General features: G+C 33.2%; 1 protein-coding gene across 6 annotated transcripts in view; it reads left to right on the top strand.

Annotated features, from left to right (window-relative positions):
• The window catches only part of LOC108717452 (neuroligin-1), a 445212-nt gene that overhangs the window by 249943 nt on the left and 178865 nt on the right, over positions 1-16404 (top strand). For 4 of the 6 annotated variants that reach the window (XM_041564865.1, XM_041564866.1, XM_041564867.1 and 1 more), the window contains 2 exons: positions 832-891; positions 7018-7170. In XM_041564865.1, the coding sequence (XP_041420799.1) occupies positions 832-891; positions 7018-7170 (213 nt within the window). The remainder of the gene's footprint in view (positions 1-831; positions 892-7017; positions 7171-16404) is intronic. The other 2 variants (XM_041564869.1, XM_041564868.1) reach the window with 1 other exon arrangement.

Genomic DNA, 16404 nt, shown 5'->3' with positions numbered 1-16404 from the left:
GTTAACATTTCTTAATTGTTTGCCAAGAATTGCAAGCCTGTTGTCCTTAGGCTGTTATGAATAAAGACTCCCAGATAGTTTAACCAACCAACAGCTGGGAAGTGCAATCCATCAACATGACTGTGGGTTTGATATCCCTGTATCAAAGAATGTATTTATTGAGCAGGGCTAAGTAATGTTTTTTCTTTAAAAAATGTACTGTGTTTATGAATAACAGGGAAGACAAATGTGGCCCTTTTATTTTTATTGAGCTTTAACTACCAGCATCTCTTTTCCTGAAGCAAATACATGGGGTGGTTAGGGGGGAAGGGATTTGGAGAGAGCATAAAGTACTGTAAGTGGCAAAAGCTGTAAGAAGAGATTCTCTGCCAACATGTGGATGTTATGTTCTATACAAGAATATATATTTTTCTCAACATACTGGATTCCAAGCAGGCAGTGTCCATTATTAAACATTAAAGGTAGGGATGCTGATTGTAAAAGTTAAATTGCTAGAGGTCCACATGGGTCTACCCTGGTTTAGACGCAGAAACACACACACTCATGTATGTGTGTGTGTGTGTGTGTATATTTACATATATACACACACACACCATATTGTTGTTTTAATGTAAACATGTGTTAGCCTATTTACTTTACCTGAGCTCCAGATATTTTTTTTTTCATTTTTGAATTTAAAATGTTTTATTTCAAAATCCCTCAAAACGATTTTTCCTTCTTATTTTGCTTGGTGGGAATGCAACAATGTTGTTTTTTCCCCTCTTTTTATTCTGTAACAGTATGATCTATTCTTGAACTGTTTTTGCTCCATGTTTTCATTCTCAATCCTAGGTCCCCTTACAAAGAAACAGACAGATGATTTAGGTGATAATGAAGGTGCTGAAGATGAAGGTATTTTTTTGCCACCAAACTGATTTGCATGACAAGGATCCCGAAAATATTTTACCCCTTTTCTTTTTCTTGACTTCTTGTCTCTATTTTGGATTTTTTTTTTTAAATCCACTTTTGATTGCTGTGTTTTGTCTTCTTGCTTGTTTTATATTTTTTTCTCCCTTTTTCTCAACTCACTGTTTTAGTGTTTTACATTTTTATTCAGAATAATTGTGTATACCAAAGCTCTTCTTGTTTTCTTGACAAGAATTTTTGATAACTTACATCCCACCTCTTGAATACATTTTGTGAAATCTTTGAACTAACACTGTTTCAAGTTTAGCAACATTCCCTCTTTTTGCATGTGTTCTAACATTCTTTGAATATATTAATTTGAGTATGGCTGATGAAGAGATGTGCTGTTTTATTTATCTAATTATGCAGAGCATAGAATGCCAAATTATGAAGATATTATGTTTCTTAAGCAACAGATGTTTGTGTTTTTCCTTTCTTCTGTGGTTTTCCTAAAGCCTTGTGAACAGATCAGAATAAACAGACTCAAATGTAAACACCTCCACACTATTTTGTACAAGAGCAGCTATTGTGGTGCACACAATCTTCTTAACCAGTTTATGGACTGGTGGCACATGTGCTCTAATTTAAAAAAAAATGTGGCCATACACAGGGAGATCTGCTCATCTACCAATGTCGCCAAATGAGCAGATCTCTCCCCAATATGCCCACATTGAGATTTTTAACCCTGCCCGATCGACATCCCATTGGAGGGCCCCACAAACGGGTCAATAAGCTGCTGACTTGGTCTGTCGGCAGCTTTTATTGGCCCGTGTATGGGGTCCTTAAGGAAAGTGTCTTCTATTTGCCTTAGAAATCTCATCTCAAACCCAGTCTCTCCATGTGCCCCTGTTTCCTAAGCATGAAATGTGTGATGACGGTATGCATAGATGTCACAGTCCAGCATCCCCCTAGTGCATTCATCTAATTTTCATTAGTTTACAAAGTTGAAGAAAGTTGGTTATGGGGACCATGTGTTTTAAGCAGGTAAAGCTAACAGCTATTGCCAGCTTTCAAAATTTGGAAGGTATAGCTCACATTATAATGCTTATAATGCTTTATTAGAGACATCTTGCCTTGTGCAGTAGCTTGGCTTGCCAGTTTTGGAAGGGCAGGAATACCATATTTTTTCCTCAAGAAATGATGTGTGCCCTAGACCTGTTGTAAAAAGCCTTATAAAGGTGCAAGTGAGTATTGGGAAGACAGTAAATCAAGAATATCAAGTGCTATCAAGTGCTAGGGCTACATATTGAGTCAGTTCAGTAGCATTTGATTTGTGATGGAAAAACCACATGGGGCTTAATGCGCCCTGATCCTTTTGTTAACATGTAGTGCGCCAGGTGTCATGAGTAACTCTGCAACATCCTTTTTGGCCTTTTGTCCCTGTAGTTCCTCCACACCCTCCTAAGTAAAGTAACATACAGAAGTCATATCCTAGTTAATGTTTGTTTGTATCTTATTTAGATTTATAGATTCAAATGCAGATGCATTTGCAAAGTACCAATAAAGTATAGTTGGAGTCATACAACTTATACTTCACCAATGCTTTATGATACAGAAAATCATCCCAAATATGATGCTTATCCTCCAGCCATGAAACAAGGCAGGTTGTTAATTGTAAGAAAGTCACAGAGACAACCTTCTATCTAATATAGTTCCACTAAAAGATACTGTATGTATTTTACTGGATACATTTCCATCAACAGAATCCCATAAACAGGTAATAATAATATAACAATAAGTAAGTACAAATAGGACACATAACAACCTTGTGTGTTTCTTGATAGACATAACTCACAAAATACTGTATATACCCAGCCATAGGCAGGGCTTAGAAAATAGTCCAATAGGATTTGGTTGTCCAGTGGGACAAAGGGGGAGAGAAATGATTAAAACAACCAAAACACAAACAAAAACCCGTTATATACTGTATAACTTAAAAATACAGCAATCTTTCTTACTTGCTCATAACTATAAGCAATAAGCATACATGATTCCAGTGTGTTATTCATAATAGCATGATGCATCAAAATCAGAATTAAGACCAAAAGGCTAGTCTAGTCTTCAAAGTAAAAATTCACGTAACCTCTTTCTTGATATAGAAAAAAAATCTGCCCCATCTGCAACTCAGCATTTCTCTCTTTTAAAGACTTACTAAAAGAAAATAGACTTTAGTGACACTTAAGTAGAATAAAGATACTCTCTACAGTTTTACATTTTCTGTACCACACTAGTTTCAATACTTCATCACTATATCACATTTTAGTGGATTTGCCCCCTAAAATAATTTTCTTGGAGTAAATCTGCCATCTGTTATAGATGTCCATCTAATTTTACCCTTGCTAGTCTACACCATGTCTAGCATTCTCACGCTCCAATAAAGAGCAGCATTTAGCTTATATTTTATACTTTACCATAATAAACATATATTATAAAAAGTCTCCAATGGACACATTAAAGAGAACAGTTTGAGAAGTTACTGTAGTCATTTTAATGACTCCTGTTCATCCAGTGTCTGAATACAATATGTTTAAAACCAACTACCCAGATGTGCTACAAGAATTCTGAAATGTGTGAATTTCACACTTTGTTCCTCTACTGAGATAAATTCAATGAAGGCACAGTGAACTTGTGTGTTTCATTGCATTTTCTTTCTCAGAATAAAACCAGTTCTCTTACCTTTACATTCCATATTTGTCTAGGCTGTTGATATTCACATTCTGCCAATCAACACTGATAGGCTTTTATAGCCAGTATAAAGTAAGGCAGGACAAAATCCTATGTTAAATGTATCACTAAATAACATATGAATTTAAAATGTTGTGCAAGTTTTTGTATACAGCATCTATTTATGGTACTAATATATTTAATATTTTACATTGTGGTTTCTAAAGGAAACCTTTAAAATTTTAAGTAGATCTTCCTAAACACTAAGAAAATGGATACCCATAGACCCATAGACTGTTGAGATAATAGACAAAAATAGATCCCATACCTGTATTTATACAAAATACACCCTTATATAGGTTTTATAAAAGGTTTTATAAAAGAGCACACTTATAAAGGTCAGTTGACTGTGTGTTGGTTAAAAATTGTAAAGAAATTAGCAAAATATACACCACTCACAAGTTTTAGCATGAAAAAGTGATTTTATTGAAAATCCAATGTTTAAATCCAATTGACCTTCCTCTGTTTTGTTGTCCTTGCAAAAAGTATTTTATGTGAAAAAGATAGATTTTCAATGAAAACACTTTTTGTTTTGATGCTAAAAATATAAATATAAATATAAACAGCACTTTATTTAGTAGTAACCCTTAAGGAAGTTATAAAATTGAAGGTAACCCAACATTTCAACAACAAACTGTGTTCAGTATAAAAATATTCAAAATATCAAATATTCTGTAACTCTTTGGGTGTAAATGTACAAAGAAATTCAGTGTTTCTGCCCCTATGTGAGTCTCCACTTAATGTATGAAGTATGTCTAGTTCCTGATGAAAGCTTGTACGGAGACCCAAACGCTGTAAAATTTAGCTTTTAAATTTGTACAGTAAGTTCTGAAAGTGGAAGACTATTTAAATGAATAGGCAAGGGTATACAGTTCACGATTTGCTTATCCTCTATTATATGCTGAAAATGACTCAAAGTATTGATTATATATTATACAGAAATTGAAAATACTGTTGTATTGTAGTTAGCATACAGTATACAACAAGTTTGTCAAGTGCTTGTATTATTTAACTGTTGTTAGTTGTACAGTTGTATCAACATTTCATTACAGTTCTCTGTGGGTAATCTGTAATTCTATGTAATTTTAATTAAGGAAGAGTTCTGAAACAATCTCCCTCTGAGTTACCTCCAAGCATACAATTAGCGGTATGAAGTTTTGCTGTGAGCATGTGGCTAATGATTTTAGATTAATAATTTATCTTTAATCTCTAAATAATATTAATGTCATGCTCTCTTTGTCTTAGTACCAACAAATGATATTTGGTAACACCACAGGTTTGATGCAATAAATATATTTACTTAATAAATATCAAAAATTCATGTTTTTAAGCCATTATTTATGTTTATGATTTTTAGTGCAAAAATGTCAATTGTGGGAAAAAAAATCACTTTGATAAACAGCTCCCCTTAGTCTACCAACTAGCTACTTTTCCTGTAGGTTAACTGGCTGATAATTTCTACTCTAACTTAGACTAACTTAGAGAAACATATGCATAGAAACATAGGCATCAAAACAAAAAAGCATTGGGATATTCTTCTCCAACATACTGGTGCTATAACAAGAAGTAAAATATGTAATTCTTTATAAAATTGGTTTTCAAGTTGTCCTTGCTATGCAAGAATATCTTCATATCTGAGTGCTGTATTATGTTAGCCACTCATTTGCCAAAGGGAGAACATGCTGCCCCATCAAACCCATCCACTGTGCTACTGCACATGAAAATGCCCACAAAGCATGATCACTGTGAAAAAATTCCTTTGTTGCGGAGCACCAGTTGAAGGGAAAATTTTTCTCTTTATTGGATAATAATTAAAACCACGGAGCAAACATACAATCCATAGTGCTTGACGTGTTTCGTGATCATAGCCACTTCCTCAAAAGTGTTCCCTGACAACCACGGAGTCCATAATAGCAGAGTGCTGTATCATGTTAGCCACTCACCAAAGTAGGAGAATGTAGAGTAAATAGTACCTTTTTAGTGGATAATTTAGTAAAATGCAAACTCAGCACTAACAAACATTCATCTTAGATGAAAACCCATTGTGCATTTAGACCCAGCCACATTTGACTCTAGAATCTAGAACTCTAGATTTGTTTATGTTTTCATTTTATACATATCGTGATGCAAAAAAGAACCATTTCCATGTTTGTGTATGCATGTTTGTGTGATGACATCTATGATTGTAAATAATCGCTTTTTCAGATTTCCTTCAACTTTGGAGATAAGCTCTGTATTACTATGGATATGTAGTAAATAACTTTGCAGAAGGAGGAGAGATATAAATAAGATCTATAAATAATTTTGTAACATGTGAACAACCCATCTTATCAAGGAAAAAGTCTTTACATTTTATCGTTTACACCAGTGCAGTGTACATAATAATTATTGACAAAGCTATATTTGTGCACCAAAAACAACACAACCTTTATTTTACACTATTGTGCAGTAAAACTAAGGAATGATGTGCATCCACTATAATACTGTTTAAATCATTCCTTTTTATCAACGTTTTTTATAATTTTTTGGGGTTTGTGCTCCTCACCCACTGAGTGGTCCATCCATTTTTCTGCCCCCTTGTCTGTAACAGTGTTAGGAACTGGGAACTGTTATCCTGCTGTAGCTACAGGAAAGCCCAGACACATTCAATTTTTCCACATTTTTCATATGGCTGCTCCCAATTGCAGACTGCTTCTTTAGAGTAAATGCCAATTTAATTTCAGACTTGCTAGTTAAATGCTGTCTCTAAAAGCTGTAGCTTCCTAAGACAACATTTTATAAACACAGATTTCTTTGCTTTCTGTGTTTCCAGATTCTTACACATGCAATAGTTTATTATTAGTGATGGGCGAATTTGCGCCGTTTCGCTTCGCCGAAAAATTCGCGAAACGGCGCCGGCGTCTCGTTTTTGACGCCGGCGCCCGTTTTTGACGCCGGCGCCCGTTTTTCCGACTTTTTTCCGCGAATTTTCGCGGGAGTTTCGCGAATTTATTCGCTGGCGGCGAATCGCGCAAATTCGCCGCGAATTCGCGCCTGCCGAATAAATTCGCCCATCACTATTTATTATACACTTTTAACTGCCATGCACTGCAGAAAAGGAAAAAGGTTGTGTATCAATATAATATAAAAATATTTTTTATTAAATGAGCAGTTGTTCCAAACAAAGAAAATACAACTGGTAATTAAAAATTTAGAAAGGAGAACAAATAAGACACATAATTTAACAAAAATATTCAACATCTGTTACTTAAGAAACATGAATTATTGGCATCTGGCTCAGTTTTTTTGTAGTTTTTCCCTTGCTACTTAATTTAAATGTAAGAAAATATGATTTTTTTTTTCCTGCAGACATACGAGATAGTGGAGGACCCAAACCAGTTATGGTGTATATTCATGGAGGCTCCTACATGGAAGGCACTGGAAATTTTTTTGATGGAAGTGTACTGGCAAGTTATGGAAATGTAATAGTCATCACTGTCAACTACCGCCTTGGGGTACTTGGTAAGGCAAATAGATTTTGCTTGGACATTTTATCTGTATTAAAAATGTATTTATTTGAAACTGTTTTTAAATTAATTGTTTTAATTTATCATAATATAATTTAAGTTTCGGCATTAAGTAACTTGTTTTTGCATTTAATTCAAATAACATTTATCATGTTTTTGAAGTGTTTTCTATATATGTTTTTTACTATACCGTACCAATTTAATCATATTTCATTTAATGACCATCTGGTATAGGATATACTGTATCAAGCATTGTTATCAATACTGCTGTGAAAATAAAGCAATAGAGAAGCTGGAACATGAGCAAATGAGAGCAGCAAACTCCTGACTGAAGGTTACAAGGGCATATGTTCTTAATAAAAGACAGTCATATTTCTTTTACATGAAAAGAGTGTTTGTCCTCCATATTTCATTATTTATAGTCATATTCAGGATCACCATCAGAAACTTAGCAGGTAGGTAGGTTTTGCTATGACAAAAGATTGAAATTGTATTTCAACCACGTCTACTATGGTACAAACTCTCCAATGATTTTACTAAAAAGCAGGGGTGTAGCTATAGAAGAAACAGGCCCTGCCACTGCTTGGGGCAAAAGAACGATAGGGGGGATCAGTGGGACTGTTAAGCAGCTGCAATATATGTTTGCATGGAAAATGTCTTGTCCCCAATGTTTAGAGGTCCAGTGATCTTTCTGTAGTCATTTCACTGCTGAAAAGCTCATGTAAAAGTTGTTGTAGAAGTTTGTCATACTGTATAGAGCAAGTAACTTGCACAATTTGCATATCGTTGACAACATTGCTGCCCCCCCCCCCTTAGATGAAAAATTCATTAGACCTGGGTCTCCCCTCTCCCCTCCTAATGGCAACCCTGGTCATAGTCACATCATAATAAGCTTTCTGAAACCAAGTGGTCCAAGTTTCTTACTATTTTTCAATCTTATAATGTTATTGTTATTGATTTTGCTCATAAACCTAAAAGTTCAAAAAAGCTAATCAAAGGACATATATAAGTTACGTGCACTTCCATAAAAATATATAAAACACAGTTACATAGTTACATAGTTAAATCAGATTGAAAAAAGACAAAATCCATCAAGTTCAACCCCTTCAAATGAAAACTCAGCATCCATACACACACCCCCCTCGATACTTTTTACACAAAAATGATATATGCCCATACCTATACTAACTATAGAGTTTAGTATCACAATAGCCTTTGATATTATGTCTGTCCAAAAAATAATCCAAGCCACTCTTAAAGGCATTAACAGAATCAACCATCACAACATCACCCGGCAGTGCATTCCACAACCTCACTGTCCTCACTGTGAAGAACCACCTAGGTTGCTTTAAATTAAAATGCTTTTCTTTTAGTCTGAAGGGGTGGCCTCTGGTACGCTGATTCTCTTTTTGGGTAAAATGGTCCCCTGTTATTTGTCTATAATGTCCTCTAATGTACTTGTAAGAAGAGATTGTTTATTTCATATTTTGCAAACATTTATAGACTAACCTGATCAGCTGTGTCAGACAAGGCTGAAACTGTTCAGCATTGAAACAATGTGCCTAACTTTTAAAAAATGTAAAATGAAAGTTTTAGTCACACTGTACAACATTTTTAACCAACCTGCTAGAAATGTCTGCTGTGTATTGGTCCAAACATGCCAAATCGGTTTAAAGTCTACCGGAAATTCTGCAGAATTTTGGGACATTTTGGAAAATTCATTTGGCTGTTGATTATTATTATTAGGTCATATTTAACTGAATAGTGGGTCTCTAACCTGATCTAATCTGAGGACTCTTAAATAATTGGATTAGGGCCTTCACTGGTCAGCTGGTAACAGTGTATGCTGCCAAAGCCTGACTGTGTTTTTTTTACGAGTGAGAGTACATAATATGTCTAATATGCAAATGTCATATAAAGAACAGAATAAACTCTTATGATTGCACTCTTTTTATTTCAGAAATTATTATGGCTGGCTGTAAACAATAAGGGACTCATTTACTTAGCTCGAGAGAAGGATTGAATAAAAAATAACTTCGAATTTCGAATGATTTTTTTATCTACTTCGACCATCGAATGGGCTACTTCGACCTTCGACTACGACTTCGAACTAAAAATCATTCGACTATTCGACCATTCAATAGTCAAAGTACTGTCTCTTTAAAAAAAAACTTCAACCCCCCTTGTTCGCCACCTAAAAGCTACCGAAGTCAATGTTAGCCTATGGGGAAGGTCCCCGTAGGCTTTGCTAGCTTTTTTTGGTCGAACAAAAATCGTTCGATCGTTGGATTAAAATCCTTCGAATCTAACAATTCGAAGGATTTAATCGTTCGATCGAACGAATATCGTTTAATCCTTCGACTTCGGATTTAACTTTGACAGTCGAATATTGAGGGTTAATTAACCCTCGATATTCGACCTTAAGTAAATTTGCCCCTAAATGTGTGTTTCCTAAAAATAAATACAGTCATATTTATAGTATTATTTTGAAATAACAATTCTCTTGTTGGTCATCAAAACAAGTTTTTATATAGTGCATAGAATCTTAGGTCATACTGTATATGACATTTCAGTTACTATTTACCATCTGTTAGTTATCCAATTTAAAATCTACACTGATAGAGGGGCCTGTGCTCTGTTTCCTAGCAACACATTATAGACTTGCAATAGACCTTTTTCCACTGAACTCATTTTCTGATTATTTAAATTCCATCTTCTTTATGTTTCCATGCTACTGACAAGAAGAAAAGGGTCATTTATAATCTTTCATTATTTTTCAGATTGTTTGTAGAATTACCAATTCCATAACTAAGCACATTTTTCATATCCTGTACAAACACATTTCAGGCAAGATTATGATGCTACCATGAAGTTAACAGTGCAGTATTTGAGACACTAATATAACATTAATATAACTGATGAAGGGTCAAAAAAATGCTGTCAAACCAACAGTAAAGTAAAACTTATATTCTCACATATCAAAGATGATATTACAGATTAGCATGAAGTATAAAGAAAGATAATATTGGGTTTTGCATGAAGTACATCAGTTAAAAAAGGCACAAAACCACTTAAATGACTGTGGTAAGGGCTATGAGCTCCTAACGACAGAAACTGTGAACCCCTAACACTCTCATATCCTGATTATATAGATGGTCACTCGGGCCCTCCTCTCCCCAGTCACCAAGCAACCTGAGTTTAGTGCCCTACAGTTTCTTCTGTCAAGGTAAATAGCCCACTTTTTACACGCACTAAGATGTCAATCACAATAGACATTGTATAAAATAATATATATAAAATAATTTAATATATAAAATAAATTGCAGTAAACCATCCACATGAATGATTTAAACATGGTTACTGCTCACATGATCAAAGAACATATTGACAGGAAATTATACAATTCAGGCACATTAGGGCACGGTTGGTAAATACTTTGTTGGCCATTTAGATTTTCATCAAACATTTATACACATTACATTGCATTATTCCAAAATACTGCTTTGGCTGTAGCAGTTAAAGTTAATTTTGGTACTATGTAACATGAATACAGATGGCTTTGTTATAGCCAGATACTTCATTATACCCCCTTTTAGCTTTCCAGCTTCCAAACAAGGGGCAAAGACTACCTGAAACATATCTCTGCATTAGCTCAGATTATAATATATATATATATATATATATATATATATATATATATATATATATATATATATATATATATATATGTATATATATATTGTTCATTTTTGACCACCACTTAAGTATTTGAAACTTCTTTAAAATGCAAATGTTTCATGAAAAAATATATTGCTTGCTTTTTTTTGAGGGTTTATTCATTTTACTTTTATTCATACTGGTTTAATTCTTTATTCTTAGGGGTTTATTTATCAAAGGCTGAAATTATCTCAGTATTTTCTGCTGAAAACTCAGATCAAATCTTCTTTGTTTTTTTTTTACGCTTATTTATTATTACTTTTTCCTGAAAATTAGCTTTGCAGGAAAAAATCTGATTGCGTGTTTTTTTTGGGGATTTTTCACCCGAAAACTCAGAATACTTCACACATCATTGGGACTTCTCCCATTGACTTATATGCAACCTTGACAGGTCTGAGATGCTGGATTTCCTGATTCGGACTTTCCATCCTCGGGGTTTAATAAATTCTGAAAAATTCATAATTTTTTAAAAGTCAGATTTTATAAAAAAAAATCAAAGTTTTTTGTGATTGTGATTTGTGATTTAGTAAATAACCCCCTTAGTCTGAAGTCTGAAGATCATTTTAGAAGCAAAACAATTGCATGAAATGAATAATCCATTTATATAGTGCTGTTATGAACAATGATGAGCGACATTTTAATCAGGTTTTGCAGTGAAAAAGACACCTATATACTGTAATGGGTGAAAAAAATTGTCACACATAAAAAAATATTGTCTCACTTCAAAAAAACTTTGTCGCCCATTGACTTCAATGCATTTGGTGATTTTCCTTTTTTGCTGTTTCATGAATTTTGGTTAAGCGAAACGTGTCCGATTTGCCCATCACTATGAATATCACTTGTTGGATGAGTTAAATTGTGTTCTGTTTTAAATTAATTGGAGACTAAATTTAGAGATGAAAAAACAGGGACCTCAGATTCACCTTTTTAAGATTTATAAACCAGCTTTTTTTTCCAGCTTTTTAACCTAAGAAATAGTTAGTCCACAGATCTCCTCTGTATTGATTCAAAAGTTTGCTCAATGCATAATAGTAATCTCTTGAATAAATGGTTACATAGTAACATAGTTTCTTTGCGCTGTCATCCCAAAACAGTAAATTGTCCAGTAGGTATAGGTTGGATGACATGTTTGTGCTTCTGAAAACAATATGAAATTTGGTGCACGTATTTAATAGTCCAAATAACGATAGCTTTTTTTCTGTTTTTTTTTCTTTCTAGTGCAGATGGCTAAATTTTTATTTTTTTTGCAAAACAAAATACATGGCAAAATTCTGCCATGTATTTGCAAAAATTTCTGCTGGTGAAACTTTGAATTTTGCCACAAAACTCTATTGGGTAAAAACTTTGCTCATTTCTAATCAGGTAGGGAAAGAAACAGGCAAAACAAAACAAGTTTTATTTTCTTCTATTAAATACTTACATACATTATAACTTACATACCTAATACTTGTGATTTTCTGGAATACTTAAATATCAACGCAACGCAATATCAAAATTACAATTTTTCTGATTTTTAAATAAAAAAGTCCAACCAAAATAGAATCCCTGATTTGCCCTTATTTATCAATTTAAAAAAAAGTGGAAATATTAGATTGGGAAAAACTGCAACTTTTTTGTATTTTTTACGAAAAAAAATCTTTTTGCATTTGATGCCCAAAAACAATGAAAAATTAGATTTTCACAGAAAAACCAGTGTCAAACCCCAAAAACTTTGAACATTTCATAAGGTAAAAACATCTTCAAATGGTTAAGGGGACATCTGCCATTGCCATTATACATGAATTCAGCAGGTTTTAGATGGAGTATTTTCTGATTAAAACTTGGAACAGCTTTGAAGCATAATAAATCGTGAAAAAATTGCGTCTTTTTTACTGCAACTTTTTGGGTTTTTGCCGTCAAAACGGACGCAAAAAAATCGCACCTCAATAAATAAGCCCACTTAAACATGACATCAAAGCACATTGTTTTCCCTTTACTCCATTCTCATGTGGACCTGTGGTCAAAGATTGTAGATATTGTGCTGATTAAAAACTATGTATATAACATCTAGAAATGCACATTAAACAACATCATTTGGTATATATGTTGCAAATGCATGTTAAATTACCCCTTTCCCTTAATTGTGAAATGTTAAATTTGTTCACAATACTATTCAACCCATTCTCAATTCTCCCCATGTGCTATGAGCCTTCAGCATTAGGGTATTGCTGAGTGGTATTACTTTTCGACTTCTGTGAGGTCATGGCTCTGCCGACCTTTGTGAACACTCAGAACATATGGAAATATATGTGTATAATGTTAAATATAGTTCTATGGCTCTTCAACTTATAATTAATTAATCCATCATACAAACCCTTAATATATTTTTATGGCATTTCAACTGGAGGGTGTGATGAAGATGTGAGAATAAAGAAGAAAAACAACAACAACGCAATTTATATGTATGAGCACTGTGGTAGGCCTTTAGTAATGATGGGACTACATCAGCTACTTAAAAACAAAATCCTCTAGCTGTATAACAATAAAATACAATTTGATGTAGCTGTTGGTATAGCTGAGAATAATTCTTGAATTTGTTTCATTCAGAAAGCAAAGTGTAAAGTATTATTATAAAAGCAAAGCACAAATTATGGACATATTTAACAAATTTATATATAGATATGATTATACATAAATTCCTGAAATTACTGTCTGTAAGCATGGATAGAATGGATACTAAATGAGCCATTGTCTAAAGCAAAAACGAGCAATTCTAGTTCTTCGTAACCACCAGGTATCAATCATGTCTGCTTGAGTAAATGTGGATCAGTAAGAATACTTGTAAATTAACTCACCCCTACAAAAGCAGTTGTCTTCTCAAAGGAAAACATCCACAGGATGCTGGCAAATGTATATTAATATCTTAATTTTCATTTATGCAGCTATGATATTTTAAACAGTCAGCTAGAGTTCCACCAATAGAAGCTTTATGAGCAGCATCTGTGTTATATGAAAAAAATGACCAAACAGATTAAGCTGAGATAGAACTAGCTTTTTACTAGAATTTGGAACCAATAGGAACCAATAATAATTATGCAAACCTTCTATTATTTCACTAGAAGCATTCATTTTATTATTGTGATGACTATAAAGCTGAAGCTGCCTCCTTTATGCCAGCTACTGCCTAAAAAGTGGTCGCTATATGCAGTTTTTAGTTCCATATACTTGCCCTTGATGATGGTCTATTAGCACAATATAGATATGTGATCAGAACAACTGGATGTATTTACTTTAGATTTTACTATTTAGCTTACCTTATTAAGCATATTAGTTAGGTTGATATGTTTTTGATTATTATCATGTTAAAATATAATGTTTAACATCTGTGAAGCTCATGAGATATAAAGTGGCTATAACCTGTTGATTTTTTATGACTTTTGTATATTACTTAGTTAGTAATATTATTCGCATATGGGATCCCTTATCTGGGAACCTGTTATTCAGAAAGCTCTGAATTATTTTTTTAATAATTTTTTTTAATAATTCTTTAATAATTTTAAAAAAATGATTTCCTTTTTTCTGTAATAATGAAACAGTAGCTTATTCTTGATCCCAACTTTTTGCATGACCATTTTTCACTTATTTGAAATAGTGTTTCACCTTTCATTCTATTGCCCTTGTGAGTTTCATAGAACTCTGTATTGCTGTTGTTTTTATGATTTTGCTTTTTGCTTTTATGCAAACGGATCCTCCCTTCATGATATAAAAGTTCTGTGGTCTGATGTTAGTTACCAAATAACCATAGATGAGACTGGATTTAAACGCCGATAATAACTTGTGTGTCTTGTAGAGTCATCATTAGGTATCTTTACTTAAAATGCTGTCTGCTTTATACTAAGGTGACTTAATGGTCAGCTGTGGATGCTCTTTTTGAAAGTTTTAAACATTTTGAAGAAAATATATCAGTAAATGCATTTTTGTAATACAAGGCAATTACAAAGTTAATCTAGTGCCTATATATATATATATATATATATATATATATAATAAACTATGTTGGGATACTTTTGGTCTGAAAATATTTCAATAATGTACTTTTCTTTAAGTATTGGCAAATATGTGTTAAATGATTCCTTGGCAGTTACCATTTTTAATTGCTTAATTGCCATATGTTTGGTTTATAATGAAATACAGCAAGAATGCTAAAATGAGAAGTGATAATCTTTATTTCCTCTAGGTAGTTTCAGATCTCTCTATTTACAATGTTTTTAATCAAAAAAATGCAATAAAAAAATGCAATGAGCTGTGCAGTTAGCCCTCCATAGCAATGTGACAATTTATTTGCACGTATTTGCTCAGTATCCATCGAACATGCAAACTGCAGGTATAAGACCTATTATCCAGAATGCTCGGCACCTAGGATTTTCCAGATAACGGATCTTTCCGTAATTTGGATCTTCATATCTTAGGTCTACTAAAAAAACATGTAAACATTAAATAAACCGATAGGCTGTTTTTGCTTCCAATAAGTATTAATTCAATCTTAGTTTGGATCAAGTTAAGAGGACTGCTTTATTATTATGTTATAATTAATTATTTTTCAAAATCTGGATTCATTGGAGTCTATGGGAGACAATCTTTCGTAATTTATAGCTTTCTGGATAATGGGTTTCTGGATAATGGATGATATACCTGTATTAGTCATCCTTTTGATATAGTATGTTTTTGGGATATTCAGATGCATAAAATAACAGGTTTTATATGAATTTTATAAGAATGATGTTTATGACAGTGTCTCTCTTTCAAGGGTGTTTCAAGGGCACGTGAAGTGTAGGTTAAATGTTTGCTCTCCTTTGCATAGAGCTGGCATACTCTTCCTCTCATACATGATTTATTTTCTGTTGGTTTTTTTTTGTGCATGTGTATAAAAATAGTAGAGAAAAAAGTCAGTAAGAAAAAAGGCATATTGACTTCAATGAATTTGGTGTAACATAAATTCAAGAAAATGCCCATTGACCACAATGTATTTTTGTAAAAAAAAAATTTCTCAGTTTTGTTTTTCAGCGGTTTAACCAATTTTTCAGTGAAGTAAAATGGGGCAATTTCCACTCTTTGCTAGTACCCATGACTCATGATGCATTTTCAGCAGGAAAAATTCTTTAAACATTCTCTTTCAAACAGAAACACACATTGTTAGCTACAATTTCTTATGTCTTTCAAGTATGTCTAAAATCATCTACAAAGTAAATATTGAAAAATTGTTTTTATTTTATTGCTTTAACCAGTCTCAGTATTTGTAGAAAGTTACATATAAGATATATTTTTACATGCTGAATGCTGAATTTAATTAAGTAGGAGTATCCCTTACAGTATATCCAAGCCCCAAACCAACTTATTAGCCACAAAAATATGACAATTTTAATTCCATAATAGCATAAATGAACAGAGCGAAAGTAGCTATTGCCGTGGATACCCATTTGTTTTACAGAACTTTACCCAGTGCTCCAAATAACACAATAACATTTTCTTAAGG

This window comes from Xenopus laevis, chromosome 5S, assembly GCF_017654675.1.
Source record: "Xenopus laevis strain J_2021 chromosome 5S, Xenopus_laevis_v10.1, whole genome shotgun sequence".
Classification (NCBI taxonomy): domain Eukaryota; kingdom Metazoa; phylum Chordata; class Amphibia; order Anura; family Pipidae; genus Xenopus; species Xenopus laevis.
Note: the sequence above shows the minus strand (reverse complement) of the source record. Positions and strands in the feature narration are given on the sequence as shown.